General features: G+C 39.9%; 1 protein-coding gene across 3 annotated transcripts; it reads left to right on the forward strand.

Annotated features, from left to right (window-relative positions):
- The first annotated feature begins 451 nt into the window (after nucleotides 1–451).
- Nucleotides 452–4,397, forward strand: LOC144701897 (EKC/KEOPS complex subunit tprkb-like protein). 3 transcript variants are annotated; one of them, XM_078573700.1, is made up of 9 exons: nucleotides 452–549; nucleotides 976–1,026; nucleotides 1,133–1,215; nucleotides 1,332–1,391; nucleotides 1,674–1,740; nucleotides 3,096–3,218; nucleotides 3,300–3,383; nucleotides 3,957–4,043; nucleotides 4,135–4,397. In XM_078573700.1, the coding sequence occupies exons 3-9, from the start codon at nucleotides 1,133–1,135 to the stop codon at nucleotides 4,219–4,221; spliced, it is 591 nt and encodes a 196-aa protein (XP_078429826.1). In that variant the 5' UTR covers nucleotides 452–549; nucleotides 976–1,026; the 3' UTR covers nucleotides 4,222–4,397. The 3 variants fall into 3 exon arrangements, with proteins under 3 accessions (XP_078429826.1, XP_078429828.1, XP_078429827.1); XM_078573701.1 differs by having other exon boundaries at nucleotides 479–549; nucleotides 921–1,026; XM_078573702.1 differs by lacking the exon at nucleotides 1,332–1,391 and having other exon boundaries at nucleotides 453–549.
- Nucleotides 4,398–18,621: the final 14,224 nt, after the last annotated feature.

Genomic DNA, 18,621 nt, shown 5'->3' on the forward strand with positions numbered 1-18,621 from the left:
GTCAAATTTCGACGTAAACCCATCACTTAATCGCCGAATTCGCTGATAAAGGTCGAACTTCAAACGTTCCCAGGAGATTAGTTTGTGAAAAATTCAGTTTTTGGGTGATCAATTTTCTGGACGCAGACTCATCTGTTAATCGTTGAATTCCAGGCTGAAGATCGAAATTATAACCAGCCCAGATGACCATTTTGTGAAAAAAATCAATTTGGGCGACGATTCTAACCGTCGAGTTCGAGGCTAAAGATCGAAATTAAAACCAGCCCAGAAGCTAATTTCGTGAAAAAAATGAATCTTTGGGTGATCGATTTTCTGGACGTAAAAGCATCAGTTAATCTTCGATTACGAGGCTTAAGATCGAAATTAAAACCAGCCCGGATGCTAATTTCGTGAAAAATTGAATCTTTGGGAATTAATTTTATGAACGTTATAGAAATACCCAGATGGGTCAGCCCATTTAAAAACCCTCCAAATCCTCTTTCTCCCTCTGTTCGTCACTCAGACCAGCTCTACCTCAGCTCTCGGAAAACCCATTGAAAGGAGAAGGCGGTATTCTCCTTGCGCGCAGATTTCTCTCTTTGGCCTCTACTTGTTCAAACACAAGAATCCTCTCATCCCTTTTTCTGATCTCACCGCTTAGTTTCTTTAAGATTTTCTAAGATTTTCTGTAAAATTTTCTAAGCTTCTCTAAGATTTTCTCCTGGCAGTATCGCATACTACCCGTCTGCATAATCCATGCAAATAGCTTACTTCGTTCAATCTCCTTCTCTGATCTCAATCTGACCGGTATAGGATTGAGAAACTCGGTCGATGTTAGAAACGATAATCTGGGGTTTACAGAGAAGGCCAAGAATATCTTTCTCTGCTTGTCTCTTCCGTTGATTTCTTTGTTCTTTTAACTTTTTTTAGTCCGGTTCCAGATTTCCGCGGAAGAGGTGTAATTCTCACTTTTCTATCATCTGTTACTACGACTAGGATTTGGCTCGCCTGATAGGAATCCGGTTTGTTGACACTAAGAAAACGAAGGTATTGGTTGCTAATTGTTAATCTTCATTCGATCAGAACTTGTTTCTTTAGCCGATAGTTCATCATGGGATCGCTGCTTTGCTCATATGTCGATTACTGTATGTAGATGAAAGAATTCAACTTGGGCGGCTGCGGTTGTCCCGGCGGGCGCCTCTCTCTTGCCCTTTTCGTGAACGTCACCAATAGCAAGTGAGTGATCTACTTCGTTATTTGTCAAAAATTCAAGGAAAAAAGTGAGCAATCTACTTCGTTATTTGTAAAAAATTCACGGAAAAAAGCGAGTGATCTACTTCGTTATTTGTCAGAAATTCAAGGATAAAAGCGAGTGATCTTCTTCGTTATTTGTCAGAAATTCAAGGAAAAAAGTGAGTGATCTACTTCGTTATTTGTCAAAAATTCAAGGAAAAAAGTGAGCAATCTACTTCGTTATTTGTCAAAAATTCAAGGAAAAAAGTGAGCAATCTACTTCGTTATTTGTAAAAAATTCAAGGAAAAAAGTGAGTGATCTCCATTGAAATTTCACGCGTGAGTTGAAGACCTGCTCTATGGCTTTGATGAATGCGGGCTCCGGAGACTGCTGCCTTATTATCTTTCATAATCGTTTGGCTAATGATCCTTTTCGATGAAATTTCTCGTTTTGGCTTCAGGGATCTGCTGAAGGCAATGCAAGAGGGGGTGTTGGAACCGGAGGCTGCTTTGATTAATGCCTCACTTGTGGGTTCACTCTCTAGTTATCTCTCTCTCTCTGGTTCTCTCTCTGCATTTCTCTCCTATCAATGAATTTCTCTCTCTCTCTCACTCGGATTCTCTCCACCTGTGATTCTCTCTTTATATGGTTCTTAATTCGCTATATGTCTCTCAATGCTTCTCTCTGCGGTTCCCTCTCTCTTATATATCTATGTATGGTTCTCTCTATCCACATATGGTTCCTCTCTCTGTGGTTCCCTCTCTTTTGTGTATCTCTGTATCGTTCTCTTAATCAATATATGGTTCTCTATCTATGGTTCTCTTTCTCTCTGTGGTTTCCTCTTTTATATATATATATCTCTGTTTGGTTCTCTCTATCTATACATGGTTCTCTTTCTCTCTGCTGTTTCCTCTTTTATATGTATATGTCTGTTTGGTTCTCTCTATCTATACATGGTTCTCTTTCTCTCTGCAGTTCCCTCTCTCTTATATACATCTCTGTATGGTTCTCTCTATCTAGATATCGTTCTCTCTATATGGTTCTCTTTCTCTCTACGCTTCCCTCTCTCTTATATATATGTGTATGGTTCTCTCTATCTACATATGTTTCTCTCTAAATGGTTCTCTTTCTCTCTACGGTTCCCTCTCTCTCTTATATATGTATCTCTGTATGGTTCTCTCCATCTACATATTGTTCTCTTTCTCCGTGCGGTTCTCTCTCTCTCTTATATTTGTATCTCTGTATGGTTCTCTCTATCTACATATGGTTCTCTTTCTCTGTGCGGTTCTCTCTCTCTTATATATGTATCTCTGTATGGTTCTCTCTATCTACATATGTTTCTCTTTTCTCTGTGTGGTTCCCTCTCTCTTTTTTATGTTTCTGTATAGTTTTCTCTCTATATATATGGTTCTCTCTCTGTGGTTCTCTTTCTCTCTGCGGTTCCCTCTTTCTATATATCTTCCTATCTTTGGTTATCTCTCTCTTTAACGTTCTTTTTCTTTCAGCGGTTCTCTCTTTCTCTATAGCTCTTTCTGGCTGTCGTTCTCTCTCTGTCTCGCACTCGATGGTCCTCACTCTCTCTTTGTGGTTCTCTCTATCCCTCTTTCACTTTATTTGGTTCTTTATATCTCTCAATCCTCTCTTTGTTTCTCTCTCTCTCTCTTTTCCTCTGCTTCTCTCTCTCTCTCTCTCTCTCTCTCTCTCTCTCTCTCTCTTTGAGGTTCTCTCCTCCCCCCTCTCTTGCTCTATTTCTCTCACTCCCTGTTTCCAGCTGTCTCTCTCTCTACTTCTACTCTCTTTCTCTCTGGTTCTCTTAGTGGTTATTTCTCTCTCTCTCTCCCCACTGACTAGATGGGCTCCTCTTTATTATGGACCAAAACAGGTGCCAGATGTCTTTCCCGTACTCGCCGCAGCGCAGAAAGCATTATTGGCCAATTCCAATGGCCAATTAACTACTCGCACCCTTCACTCAGAACTAGTGTACAATTATTCTGGGTCAAAACATGTGGGTAGCCATCCTCTTATTCTTTCAAACTTGGTATTATGTTTTTCATAATTTGCTTCTTGAATTTCCTTTTTTTCTCAGATTTCCGAGTCTTTGAAGAGGTGTGGAATTTCAGATAGCAGCACCTACATCCTCGTAGCTCGATTTAATGCCTCGGTTGATGAAGTAAGGCACTGGACAAGTAAATAATGATCTTCATTTCATTTTTTTTTAGCGTCTGTTTTCTGTTAACTTCTTCTATCCTCAAGTTGTGTTGAACGACAGTGGATATCTACGAGAAAAATGAAAGACGGATTAGCTAACTTGATATTTTCTGGGTTTATCATCACGTAGGACATATTAGGTATTTTGATTGGTTTTGAGTTATATTGAATTAAGTTTAACTATAATCAGCCTGATTAATCATCGAGGTTGTGCTACAGATTTGAGGACTGAGAATCTAATATTTTGCCTTATTCTACCCCAAACAATAATAATCTCAGGAATTTCCTGCATCTTTCTAAAATGCACCATCACAATGTGCGAATTTCTTGGCGGTTTTCTGTGAGAAATAATTATCAAAAGGATTATTTCTCAATTTTTTTCGTAAATTGAATAATGAATAGAAAGTGGCTGTCTGAGGTAATATGGGATGGATCATATACTTTTTCTTAGGGTGTCCTCTTTCTCTGGAAAAAGATAATGTATTAACATACATTTCGGAAGAGCAATTATGATAATATTTGATGTTTGAAATAGATGAAATCTCTGGAGAAGCTCATGCATGGCACTGAAGTTGATCTGGAAAAGTTGGGAAGGCGAGCTGACCTTGGACAGATTCAGAAGGTCATGAATCATATATTGGCTTCTTAAATTACTGTATTTCGTCTGAAATTAGTTAAGTATTGTGTATTCACTATGTTGTTTCTTTTTTCAGCATTACAAAATTTCAGCCCCAGAATTGGCTATATCCTCTCTTTCAGATGCTATTCTTTGCCGCATTGCTGCAAGAGATGCTTTGTAAAAGGGAACAATGTTCTTGTGCAAGCTTTAACAAAACCTTTGAATGACTTGATTCAGTTCATATCCTTGGGATGTATAACAGAATCGTTTCTAAAAAATGGACCTGGGGACTGGCCCAATAGCATAGTTTTCATGAGGGAGAAATATGATTTTAAAATCAAAGTCAACATTTGTGAATTTTGCTTTGAGCCCAGCCTAGGCCCAACAAAGAATTCCCTTGGCATGCAGAAGCTTCCATGGAGTATTCAAGGTGCCTAGTTGAATCCATATTAAGGTTGATACATGTTGAGTAGCCAGCTATTTCGCCAGAAATGAAGGATATCATGTTTTCCCCGATATGATATGTTATCAAATGGTATCCATTCAACATCATGCCTATGTTGGTGTTTTAAAATAATGATTTATGTGAATGTTGTCCCCACATCAAAACATCACAAATGGTCACTGAAGCACAATATCACCACTGCAAATCAAGTATAAGATCATTATTATGTGGACCATTGTGGAAGGAATCAGTAAAACACCGTTGTTAGAGTTAAGAGTTGTATATTTTTATTTATAGGTTTCCCTTTTTAAAGGAATAGGAAGTGTAGGATGAGAAACATTTTTTAGATAGGGAGGCAACTACTTATAAAAATCTGAATTTATATCTTGATTAAAATTATTGAATAAAATATAGAAATAATGAATTACTTATATGATTCTTTTTCTAAAGAGTTTTCAAAATATTATGAAAATATAATAGATTTTAATTTTCGGTTGTAGAACTTCAGTGGGCAACTTAGCCATTATGACTTAAAGAGAGGTTGTCTTTGCCCAAGCTCATTTGCCATTCAATATGCCTGCCCCCACCAAGCCTACTCCACTATTCAATTTAGACACCTTGCAGCAGCCAGTTGACCTGCTCCTGCTGGTCCTCTAAGCCTGCTTTGTGTATACGTAGATTCAATGAACCCATGAATCCTGAAATAAATGAAAAGAAATCCTTGAAATACACTAAATCATTAATTTACAAAATGAGTAGTATAAAACTACACCAAATTCTTAAATGTTATTAAAATTTAATCGGGAAATTCAATAATAACTTTGGGCTTCATCTGAAAGTACAATATTTATTTTTAAAATGGAATTAACTAAGAATCACTATGGTTACACATGAATAATGAGATTATATGTAATTCCAACTATGGAATGCATAAAATGATAATAATTATATATAAATGCATTATAGAAACGATTGTCCTCAGCGGACTATCAGGCACCTGATAGATTAATTCATAGGTGACTTTTTGGTAGTTGGCTGGAATTAATGAGTAGATTTATAAACTTGAGATTAGTTTTAAAAATATAGGATTTTCAAAGCATGGAGTTGCGGTCAATACACTAGGGCCTTTGCCAATTCCAATTTTACTATAATTTTTAGATGGGATTTTTTTAGATGCATTATAGAGGGAATAAAATAACAATTACAAATCAAATGCATTGGCGAAGTCTATAAAATCCCGGTAAGTAAAAAACATGAAACCGTAGAAATGTAGAAACATTATGGTGAATGATCTGCTCTGGGTGTTTTAAAAAAAAACAAATCAAGTGTATGACCAAGAAAGTAATAATAAAAATAACATTAAATAAGCTTACCATACAATTAGAATTGGATGGCCATGATTCCATATGTTGTTGAGGACAGGCTTCATTTTGTTGTCATCTCTACATGTGTCAATCATTCCCCACTTTTAGAACTAGATTTCAAGTTCCCAACCTCCTTTGCATCCATGGTTTGGCAGCAATGTATGTCCACCTCCTTTGTAACCTTTCAATTTGCTACAACCTAATCTAGAGATCCTCAAATTTTATTATTCCTGAAATTTGCAACAAAATTCATTTAAATTTTATTCTTCTTTATGCCATAATGTACTTATTCGTGAAATAAATTTTATAAACTCTGAACATAATCCTAAAAATTGAGAAAATTTATGGATTAGAGGAAAATCAATAACATTATTCGATTGCATTTTGTGTAGACGTTCATATTTATCGTTAAACTATATATTATGCAAAAAAATTATAAAGATGTATGAAATATATTTTAACATGCATTATTTAAAAATTTCTTATACATAAATTAATGATTAATATTTATAATTTTATAATAAATTTTGTGCTGTCTGTTTCACCCAGGTAGTCCAATTGACACCAAAACCACCATGGAAAAGCATGTGGCATGACTAGTTTAGTAGATTTCCTGGCCTCGTGGCATGCCACGTATTATGGCCCCATTTAATGAATGGCACGTTGCTCTCCGTCTGGTGGTACAAATATATGGCTCCCACTAAGTTTGACTTGATACAAATATATGTGGCCGGCAAGCCAATCACACATTATGTATCTAGTTCCATGTTCATTGATTGAATATATTCATTATAGTGCACGTGTGACGCTTACAATGAAGTCCATGAATACATGATCAGACTTAGTCAATTATGATACGATCGTAATATGGAGATCACTAGTCTTTAAGCATGTGTTCTAAATATTCTTATTCAAAGGATACTTGAGAAGGACATCGAAGTATCTAGTAGAATAGCACTATCTAGCATCACTCATACGATGACTATGGTCGATCCCGTAGCCATTACTATGGAGACACTAATGATAGATAGTGGGTGCTTAGTGGAAAGAGTTCACCGAATTGATCTATAGGAATTTCTGAACTGTATTATACCAGACTGTCAATCAGGTTGATTCACGTCATGATTATGTAGGTGGTCCTTAGACCTGAGACACCAAGGACATCTTGTGGAGGACAAACAATTGTGCTTTGACAATGACCTACGTGTCTCTAATCATGAGATTCTAAATAGTCTTAGTTCTGGAGTATCAAGAAGTTCACGAAGATGATTGAGTGGTCAAGATGGGATCGTTCACCAGCAGTATAAGAGGTGACAGCTCACGTGAAAACGATGCGATGAAGTCCTTGACCAAGGCCGTGAAATATCAGAGAAGAGTTCTCCGATGATTTCCGAGTGCATTAGTACTAACTCGAATGACCAATTAGGGTTTGACGGTTGACCAAAACCTAAGTCATCCTAGGAGCGCGAAGTGAATGAGGCACTACACATACTCGATAACCGATGATGAACGGGTTCCATGAGTGAGTCGATACACATTCCATTATATCTTCTAGAGTATGAGGTGTAGCATGGCACCTCACGTGTTGGAGACTCAACCTATCGATTGTGTTAAATTGATACGATGTTAATTACTATATATGATGATAAAGTTAATTAATTTGGAAGGCCATTAAATTTTATTGGGTCGTTCGAGTTGTTAACTAGAATGATACATGGGCCTAGAGGGTCGCACACAAGTGGTCTTTTGGACGTCGGAAGATATACTTAAGTTTTGATGGTTTTATAAAAAATATTCATTTAGTATAAATAGGGGAAGGCATGAACGAAATTCACCAAGGCCAAAATTTTTCAGGGGGCTTCCCCTTCTTCTCCCTTCCGCCCACACCTCCTCTCCACTCCCGATGTGATCTGGATGGCATAGCGTCAGCGACGGAGCGTAAACGGGGCTCATCAATGAGGAGGATATCTGACGTGCTGAGGACCATGTGGATACCTCAGGAGACTGCACACATGGGGATCTCCACGCAACTCGTTCTAGGATCAACGAAATCACAGATGGGATCCGTGCCCAGATTCTTCATAAAATGATTTTGTCTATATCGTTAGGATACGGTTATGATTCTTCCATTGCTTGGAATCTTTTTCTTCATCTAGATCTAGGCCTCTAGAACCCAATATGACTTTCTTGAGTCACAAGGGTCAATAATAATGGGTTTTACACTGATATTACTAAAATGTATAGCCCATTTGAGCAGGTCAACCCAATGAAAACAGGATAATCAGGGCTATCCCATTTTCAGTGACACATTTTTGCTACCAAATTTTGGTGCTCTTACAAGGGATGAGTGATTAATTTACCTAAATTTTTGTTTTTAATTTTTTGATTTAAGATGAAAAAGGTTTTACTAAATTAAGTGAAAAATAATCTTGAGGTATAATACCATTTGAAAATTGATAGAAGGCTAAAAATAGATATACAAATAAAGATAAGGATAAAGATAACAAGAAAGATACATAATAAGGAGAATAAGGAGATAAAATATGGTAAAGAGAAGGAGATCAAGATGGAGACAATGATAGAGAAGAAAGTAAATCGTTTAAAAGTAAAAATAAGGGAGATTGAGAAAGGTTATCGAGGAAGCAAGATCAAAATAAAAGGAAACTTTGAAAAAGGGTATTGAAGAAAAAATAAGGAAAGTTTGAAAGAGTCATATGTAATTTTTTGGATTTATTTATTTATTTTTATTATTATAAAATTATCCGTTATCTCTATATTTCCTTATGCCGTGGATACTAGATTTACAAATATCATTTATGTGAACAAACATATCAATATTTTAGAATGAAATAAAGTTATGAAAAATAGGTGTTTAATCGTTACATAGTAACATTAAAGTATGAATTATGTGAAATTATCATTTATACAGTATTTTCAGCGTCCATATTAATTACTGACAGTAATTGACTAACCCCACTCAACTTCTATGAAGTTTCATGGTAAGCTCCTTGCATTATATCAAGTTATGAAACACCAGGAGAATCTCAAAATAAAGAGTTCAGAGCAAGCCTAAAATGATCCCAAGTATGATAAAAATGTACAATGGTTTTGTCAACACCTATCACAGAGGAGGTCCAATGTATATCAATGTCCCAGATATTTTAAAAAATAAAATATAATCTAGGACCCACCCAAGGTGAAAAGATCTAGAATAATTCAAGGGATTCTGATATTACCCTTTACTCTGTGTAATAACTTTGTTTGATTTTTTCTCCCAGAAATAGCTATTGCCTTGAAAAATAGTATTTTCAGATATCTGTTATATTTAGAGTGTTTTATTGAGGAACTTATTGGCTATTTTTAATACATAATACATATTTATTTGAATCAACATACATTTATCTGTTTTTTATTCAAATTTGATTAATATTATTTCACCACATAATTTATCATGTTCATTGTTTTAATTTTTTATTAAGATAAATACCCTTCTTTATTTCTGTTATCTCAGGTGTTTGACAGCTGGTTTTTTTCTTGCCGTTTATTTGAGTGCAAGGTCTTAGGTGGTGTAAATGAACAACATATATTCAAAGTAAAGACAAAGATGAGTTGAGAATTTTTCCCGGACAAGAGGAGAAGGTCATCCCAAAGTTGGTTTAGGTGAATGTCTAAGTCAAAGGAATGCCATGTATGATGACCTGAGACAAACTCCTATCTGTAGCTTGTCTTCATTCTTAATAACATTAATGATGTAATGATGGCCTACAAGTCAATGTCACTTTTATAACTTGTTTAAGTTCATTGGAATAAATCATGTTCATTGGAATAAATTATGTTCATTATTCATGTGAAATCTTATAATGAATACCTAGAAACATGGGAAACAATTAGTGAATTATGATGAGATCATAATGTAATGATCAATTATTGTTAATCATACATTCTACGTGATCATACCCATAGGATACTCAAGAAGGAAATCAAAATATCCAAGTAGAAAAGTATACTTCTGCTCCTATGATGAGGATGGTTGGTCCAATAACCTTTGATTATTGATTAAGACATTCCTAACAGTCTTAGCCCAGATGCAGCACCATGAGATGATTCTGTGATCAGTATAGGATTGTCCAGAATAGGAAAAAGATGAGACTGACCCAAGGAACATGATGTAATGTAGTCCATTTCTAGGGTATTGAAAATATCCAAGAAAGAATTTGATTGTTGACCATAACCAGTCTATTTACGAGTGTCACACAGCTAATGCCTAATGATGGAGACTATGTGGCTGTCAAGCCAATCACTCCTCCAAGTTTTATTTAAATAAAAAATATTCATTCAAATAAAAACTATTCATTATAATTTTCATGTGATTTCTATAATGAGGACACTAAATGTGCTCGGAAACTTAGTGAATAATTGTGAGATCATAATACTGTGATCATGTCTTAATGTTTGTATTCAAAATATTCATATTCAATGGATACTCACAATGGACTTTGAGCTATCCCGATAGAACATGAATATCCAATCCCTACTTGTATCATACATATGTCTGATCTTAAGGCCATTATGTGGAGACACCAAGGATAGAAAGTGTACATTCTTCAGATAAAGAATTCACTGAATTGATCAGTATGAATCCCTGATGTCGGATGTCATCAAGGACGTCGTCCGGTCGACACCGAATATGATTGTTCCGTGCCGATAAGGGATATGTATTGGAAAACGGCGGTGTAGTCGTCTGACGGATAACCCTAACAGGTTATGTAACTATGAGATGATGAATGCCCTACGTATCGTATGTGCAGGCTCCAACTCGAGGGAGGCGCCGAGCTCCAAGCTTGGAAGGAAGTCACCGGGTAATGGCGACAGGGGCCTCTCAAACCTCGTCGGAGCAACGGGGATGTCTACGGCCGAACGGACTCAATCCGTTGGGCTCGCATGTAATGGATGTACTCGTCTGTACCAATAAGACACTCAGATTCGTAGTTATCATTCGTTTAGCCTCTTTGACCTACGTAGCCCGAGCGCGGTGGAGACGGGACGAAAGAATACTGCAAGAGAATAATTAAACGAGTAACGGGAGAGGACGGCGTACCTCATCGACAATGGCTCGTAGTACAGGACCTCGTCTTCGTTGCTGGTGTGTCGGAGCGGGTGGAACGAAGAGACGCCAGGGTATACACGGCGGCTCGACGTGTAGCAGCTGATGCCAGAGCGATGCTAAAGGGGCGGCAGAGGGGAGGCAGAGTCAAGGATGCTTGCGGGCTGTTCCAACAGTGGCCAAAGGCGGGGAGCCGGAATGCGGCTTGGTCGTTCTAGTTGGCCGGATCGGGCATGGCAGTCGGTCGCCTCATCTGGCTTGATAGAATGGATTGATCAGGTCGTCCGGTTTGGTTGACCAGGTCGACCTGGCCGGTCGGTTCGTACAACGAGTCCAACCCTCCGAGCTTGACCAGCCCGGTCGATCGGGTCGGTTGGTCGTTGGATCAGGCCGGCTGATCGGGTCAGACCGACCGATCGGTCGGACGGTCGATCGGATCGGACCGGTCGGTTGACCAGTCGAAGAGCGTGTCCAGTCCAGCCGGTTGACGGCGTCGGCCGTGGAGTCGAACCGATTCGTGGCGGTCTGTGTCGGCGCGCCGGTGGTCCATCGGGTCGCCGGTGATCCGGCGTGAATGAGGGTAGGCGAAGGCCCCCTCCCCGTCAGTTCTGCCCAAGGCAAACCCTACGATCGCGGATGCCGGTCGTGGTCCGGCGGGGCGGGTCATCAGTGGAGGAGTGGCTCCGACAATGGGGAAGGGCGGGAGCGAGGGGTGGCGGGCACCGGTCTTGCTCGACTGGGATGGTGGACTTCTCACCCCTTCCCCTCTCGTTCTTCTTCCGTCTCTTTCTTCTCCTTGTTTCTTCTTCTCCCTTCTTCTTCTTCTTCAACCTTCCCTTGTGCTCTTCTCTTGACGAGGAAGGGAGACCAGCGAGATGTTCGATAAAATGCCTCAACAAAAATTACTGGTCTGTCTTCTTAGGGCACCCATCTCCTCCCTTATGTAGGGGTGGGAAAATGGGCCTTGAAGGGGTCTATTTGGGGAGCCCTTATAAATGGGCTCCCCCTTACAACAAAGAAAACAAAGGAACTATAAAAGGAAATTGAGGGGAAATAGGAGAGAAAAGGGAAGAGACAAGGGGGAATGGGTTAGAGAAAGGGCCATCCCCCTCGACGGCAAAACGAAGGACGGACGAACGTCGCGAACGCGACAAAACACGATGAAAACAAGACAGACAAGAACGGAAGAGAGACAAAAATGCGAGAGAGAGAGAGAGAGATGAGAAAATGGAAAGGATAACTGGAGTGGCTTCACCCGGTCTTCAACGTCGAGGGCGCGCGGCGCGGGTGACGTCGATGGCGTGCACCATCAATCCCTACATTGTATTATACCTAAACATAAATCATGGTGATTCATGTCACAGTCTTATAAATGTGAGACACCAAAGACATATTTGGCACAGTTATATTATGACTATGATGTATGAATCCTCTAATCATCAGATTTTGAACATGTATTGGATTGGATATATAATGAAATATACAAAGGTGATTTAGTGGTTAAGACAAGATCATTCATCCTAGATAAAGGAGTAGATTAGGTCTTTATGGAAAATCCTTAAATAAGTATAATTAGGGGGTGCCCATTTTAGGTGCCCATGCTGGCCAGACCTGGGCAACATCCCCCCCCCCCCTTTATTCTTTCCCTTACACTCCACTCCACTAGAAGGCTTTGGTGGTGATAAGATCAAATAGATCATCAAGAAGAGTTTGAGAACGGGAAAAGGAGATCCAACATTCCCTTCATCGTGTGGAGACGTCTAAAGGATGGGCATGTGAATGATCTGAAGGCAATCTAGAAAGAAGTAACTCAAGGGTGGAAAAAGTTACCCATAGGTAATATGATTAATTCTTGCTTCATAGATAATTTGTGAATTGGCCATCCATCTTCTGCTGCATTGAAAAATATTTTTTAAGCACTAAATCGTAGCAAAATAACCCAACAAGTTATACATACACAATAACACAAAACATAAAATATTTCATAAACTCATTAATACCTTCTAGAGCATGTGGTGTAGCTCCAACCTTACACTGCATGCTCATCAACTATTAATTGGGTTGAATAAATCTGTACTTAATTAATCTATAATGTGCATATTTTTAATTTGATGGTTTCACTTAAAAGTATTGGGGTTATGTTAAAAATCTCATTACGTATAAAAGAACATGAAGACCAATTAGAGAAACACACGACCAAGTTTCATTGGGTGCACATCCTCTGTATCTCTCTCTCCTTGGGCGCCTCCCCTCTCGGTACAACTATAATGGTGAGAATATCCCAGAACTATGGTGGTGCTTATCGAGTTTAAGATGACCACTTGGACTCAGACCGTTTTGTAAAATATGTTATAACTAGTGTAAGAGAGTAGGCATAATATGGCCAATAACACGATGAATATGTGTATAATTCCATGTGTTTTATATGAATTGTCATGTTATTAAAAAGATTATCCTAATACTTATTAAATTCATCATAAACATCACTTTATGCACATTTTGGGAATTTTTCAGTAACCTTTATTGACTTTCATGTACAGAAGGTTTTAATAATAATGAATATTTTCAATCACTGTGTATCAAAAATTTATACAAATTAAATTCGATAAGGATCAGCGGGTAGCAGCATCCCATGTACCTTTTAGAAGTACTTATTTGACTTATTGGGTCAAATTGGAGGAAATTTTTATGGACTTCACAGTTGCTTCCATAGTTTCCCCTAATTTCCTTTTTAATTAGCATGAATTTCTAATGGAGGAATTCATGAAATTCAAATTAAACCAATAGTAAAAGAGGAAAAAATGTTAAGGAGGGAGAATAGAGAAAAATAGAATGGCATTTTAGGTAGTGACCTATGTATAAATATTATATTTTTGTCTCTCTCACTCTAGGAATTCCCTAATAGTGGATAATCAGTAGCACAAGGCTCTCCAAGATCCTGATTTTTTAACCCATTTGAAGCAAGTATTTTGAAGTGTTATTCATTTGCTCATTATTGTATTGCTTTTTCAAATACATGATCCTGTCAATTTTAGGGATAGGCATTTGATGCTCAATAAATGTGCATCAACAAATTTGTAAACTCATATCTAAACTTTCATCATCATCCCTTTTCCTTTATTTTGCATCATTCTTTCTCCACAATATGTCTTTTCTTACTTCTAACCTTACATAATATCTTTAGTTTCTTCACCTAACACCTTATTAAAACCATCCATTTACCCTTCCAAAATTTTCATGCCATTTTGTCTGTGTTCCAACTCAGCTTCATTTAGAGTCAAATCTCTGTGGGATCCGTTATATCTGTGGACCAATCATAACCTGAATTATTGTGAGTTAACTGTTAAAATCTAAAAATTAAATTGAATAAAGATATACATATCATTTATATTATTTATAGTTTTTTTAGCCTTCAAATGAGTATATTTCATTTCTAGTCATTCTTAATTTCAATTTAATTATAGAAAAAAATTATAAATGCAAAATAAATTTTATATCCTTTTTAAAATTTGGGATGGAGTATATAAAATACATTAATCATTTTATTACCTTTATGCTTAAAACGAATTCTAAAAATCCCTTTAAATTATATATATTGACTTGTGAGCTTGTTTTCTTCATTTTTAAACTTATAAATTTATTAAATTTAACCAATCCTCCTTGATAATGGACCCTTAATGACCCTATATTATTATTTCTCAAGTCTAAATTAAAACAAAGGCATGAAACCTCTAAATTTTAACTTATAAATGGATTATAAAATGTAGGTATAACCCAGTGAAGATATGAAATGATATATTTTTAGCTATTAGCTATGTACAAATGTATTTTATATTTTACACTAATAAAATTTACTCAGGGCACAAAGTTTTAACTTCATATTGCTATTGTCGCATAGCAAGGTTAAAAGTGCCTCATTCACCAACCACCATATAAACTACATTCATGCATTGAATTCTTGAGGAAGAATAATTTTTTAAAAAATATTACATTAAGCCCTTGATGTTTGAAACCTCATAAATACATATTCCTAAGATGTTGCTAAATAGAAAATAAAGTTTTAAACCTATCAAATAAAATAAAATATCAAATATTTCTAATTTAGATCACAATTTAACACATTATTCAGGTTGAGCACACTGATAATCCAAGATTTCTGAAAATTTTTTTCTAAAAACGATGAGAATTTTTATTGTAGAACTGAAAATTATAAAATCAGGCTAACATCAGTTATAGGAGCGCCATAAGAGAAAATGGATTGAGGCTTATTTAATTGGAAAAAATATGGTGTAGGTTATGACCTACCCAAGGGTTCTGCTCTTAGATAGACCCAGATGTGCCTAGGACGTGACCTAGGGGGGTTTTATAAATTTAAGGTTGAGTTCTTAAAGAGTTTATAGGCATGGAGAGAGCATAAATATCTCCATAACACATAGACCCCACTCACCCATGCCCTTGACTAAAAAAAAAAAGATACGGTGGTGAGAATATTTTGTGTCGTAGTGCAGACCTCAAGTGCCAGCAGCTCGCTCGTCCCGCAAAGTTGGTGATGTGTGGAGCATGTGTTATATTCACATTTATCAGGTATCATCTTGGAGCTCCGCAAAGGGCACAACGTCTAGGTGGGACGATGTGCACTCCCGCCTCTAGCGTTCCATGCAACACACCACTCGTGGGGTCGTCGGGTGCAAGAGTCTTGTGTATGCAGAGTGCTGGCAGAGTGAGTTTGTCATCGGAATTTCTGCCCCTAGCCTCCTAGGGAAGATCCTTCAAAGTATTATAGAGGGAATGGGTGCAAGAGTGTACTACATAGTTGGTGAGGGTCTCCGCCATATGGTTCCCTTCTCGTAGCTAGTAGTGAATGCTCGTGAGGCATGTGCAACATCACGTGATGTCTCGCCATAAACTCTTGAGATGCCACGAGGTGCTTGAGCCTGCACAAGGCATATAGACTATGAAGTATGAGTCTGATTATATGATGATACCGTGAGGGTTTTGCTTCTCATTGAGAAGCAAGCCATCACGTATCGCCACATCCTCAATTGGTGTGTTAGTCTGAACTCCATAGAAATGTGAGAAACCAAAAACAATACTTTGTGTATGGTCTCGAAGCAGACCACCTCCACCAGTTTGGCCACTGTTCTCTTTGGCTGCACCATCCATGTTGAGCTTTAGAGAACCCATTAGCGATGTGTGCCAATGGATAATCTGTAATTGTGTGGTGATGTGAGTCAAAGTGATCGGGATGCCCCAGGTGTGCAATGTGTCACATGTAGGTAGCAAGCGTCTGATGATAGGTGGTAGGAGGCGATGGGTTTGCCATACACAGTGTTTGATATGGCTTATGGCATCCTATGCGCTCATGGTGGATTCTACAAAAAGAGAAGAGTTTTGCCCTTTGTAAAGCTCCTATAGTAAGTATGCTATGATAATGTGTAGATAAGGACTAAGGTTAGAGTTTTTGACAAGATAAAGATATTGTCAAAACACTCTAGCGGTGTTAGTGTAGTATGGGAATGAAAAATCAAATGATAATGGTGAGTAAATTGGCACTAACATTCTGTAGTGATCTCATGATGGAAGAAGAGTCTCAACTTGAGGAGAGTCGGGGCAACAATGGCAGCCTGAACTAGTGGAGTGACTAATACGTGTCACCCGATCATTAGTAGGTAGGTCACGGTGCATGAATCTCCGAAGGAAGAATAAGACGCAGGTGCTAATCGCTAGGTGCCAAATGTGTAGACCCCAAGCTTGCATGGGGAATCTCTCTCGGAAGTTATTCCAGGAGGATTAGTCGGAGAAACTCCCATCAGGCATGGGTGTCTAGATAGGATGGTCAAGGGAGGTCCCTATCTTAGTGGCCATAGCCGTCCATAAGAAGTCTAACAAAAGTACATGTTGCTCCCATTGGAGTCTCGTGTTCCCCGTTAGCAATTGGGCCACAATCAATTAGATTTAGTTGTGTAGAAAAGTAGGGTGGTGAGCTAAGGGAGTATCCCTAAGCCAAGTATCATAATACGCATTAATCGTGTCATGATCGATGAGCCACCAGATCCCTATGGATATCTCTAGCTAGTGGTGTGGCCAAGTACGCCACTGTTTGGGACCTTTGATATCAGACTTAGGGCTAGCCCGCTCCTCGTACTTGGCAGATATAAAGCACCCCAACAAAAAGCTTGTGGTATACATACACCCCATTAGCTTCTTCTAAAACATGTTTCAAGGGCACTTGATCCAGAACCTCCTTGCCCGTTGGTCAACATGCTTTGTGTCAAGAGACTCATTGATGTTGGTGGCCTCCCTTTAGGTGACCCAACTATAGGAACCGTGCACATAGTCATTCCACGGATCAAATAATGGTTAGTATTGAAGAAGATAAAATGGATAGAACTTGGTTACTTAGAAAGAAAGGGATACATGCCCTTATATAGTGCTGAGAGAGAGAGTATAAGAGATTTATCTATGTGGGATTAAGAGAGGGAACCCTTAGTGGGCTAAGGTCTAGTGGGCCTAATAGGCCACACCACCTATTTCCCAACACTCCCCCGCAAGCTGGAGCGTGGATGCTCATCATCCACGCCCAGATTGTGATGTAGTAGTAGGCGGTGTAGAGCGTGGAGCAGGATGGCCGGAAAGATGGCGGAGGACGGCTGGAGGCTGAAGACGGTTGAAAAAGAGAAGATGGCCGACGCAGCCGAGGCCAGAGGCGACCGAGGCAGCTGTAGGCTTTGGAGGCGGCCGAAGGCAGCGGAGGAAGCCCGAGGGCGGCTGAGGCAGCCAGAGGCGCCGAGGCAGCAGGAGGCGACGGAGGCAGCCGTAGGCGCCGGAGACGGCGGAGGGCAGAGGAGGAAAGCCCAAGGGAAACCAAGGCAGCTGAGGCGACCGTAGGCGCCGCAGCCGGCCGAAGGCAGCGGAGGGCGGTGGAGGGAGCCCGAGGGCGACTGAGGCAGCCGAGGCAACCAGAGGCGATGGAGGCAGCCGTAGGCGTTGGAGCCGGCCGGAGGCGACGGAAGGCGATGGATGGAGCCCGAGGGATACCGAGGCAACCAAGGCAACCGAGGGCATCCGGTGGAAGCTGAGGCGACTGAGGCTGCTGGAGGCTGCCAAGGCAACCGAGGCAGTCGGTGGTGGCTGGAGGTGACTAAGGCCGCCAAAGGCTGCCGAGGCAGTCGGTGGTGGCCGGAGATGGCCGACGAGGGCCGCCCAAGCGAGGGCGGCTGAAGATGGCCGAAGATGGCCCGACGGCTGGTGACGGCCGTCACTAGGGTGGCTGAAGATGGCCGGAGATGGCTTGACGGCCGGTGACGGCCGGAGACGGCCGGTGACGGCCGCTGACGGCCGGAGACGGCCGGTGACGGCCGGAGAAGGCCGGAGACTATCGGAGAAGGCCGGAGATGGCAGGTGACGGTCGGAGAAGGCCGGAGACGGCTGGTGATGTGCTAGGGTTGTGAGAAAGCGAGGGCAGCCGGAGGCGGCCGACAAGGGGCTGAAGGCAGCCAAGGCGGTTGGAGACTGCCGGAGGTGGCTGGGGATGACCGTGGATGGCCGGAGGTGGCCGATGACGACCGGAGACGGCCGGAGACTGCCGGAGACAACCAGAGAGGATAGAAGAGCTGAAAGCGAACGTAGATGGTGAGGAAGGCTGGCCACATGACGCCAAGAAGAGGG

The sequence above is a fragment of the Wolffia australiana genome, chromosome 4, assembly GCF_029677425.1.
Source record: "Wolffia australiana isolate 7733 chromosome 4, ASM2967742v1".
Classification (NCBI taxonomy): domain Eukaryota; kingdom Viridiplantae; phylum Streptophyta; class Magnoliopsida; order Alismatales; family Araceae; genus Wolffia; species Wolffia australiana.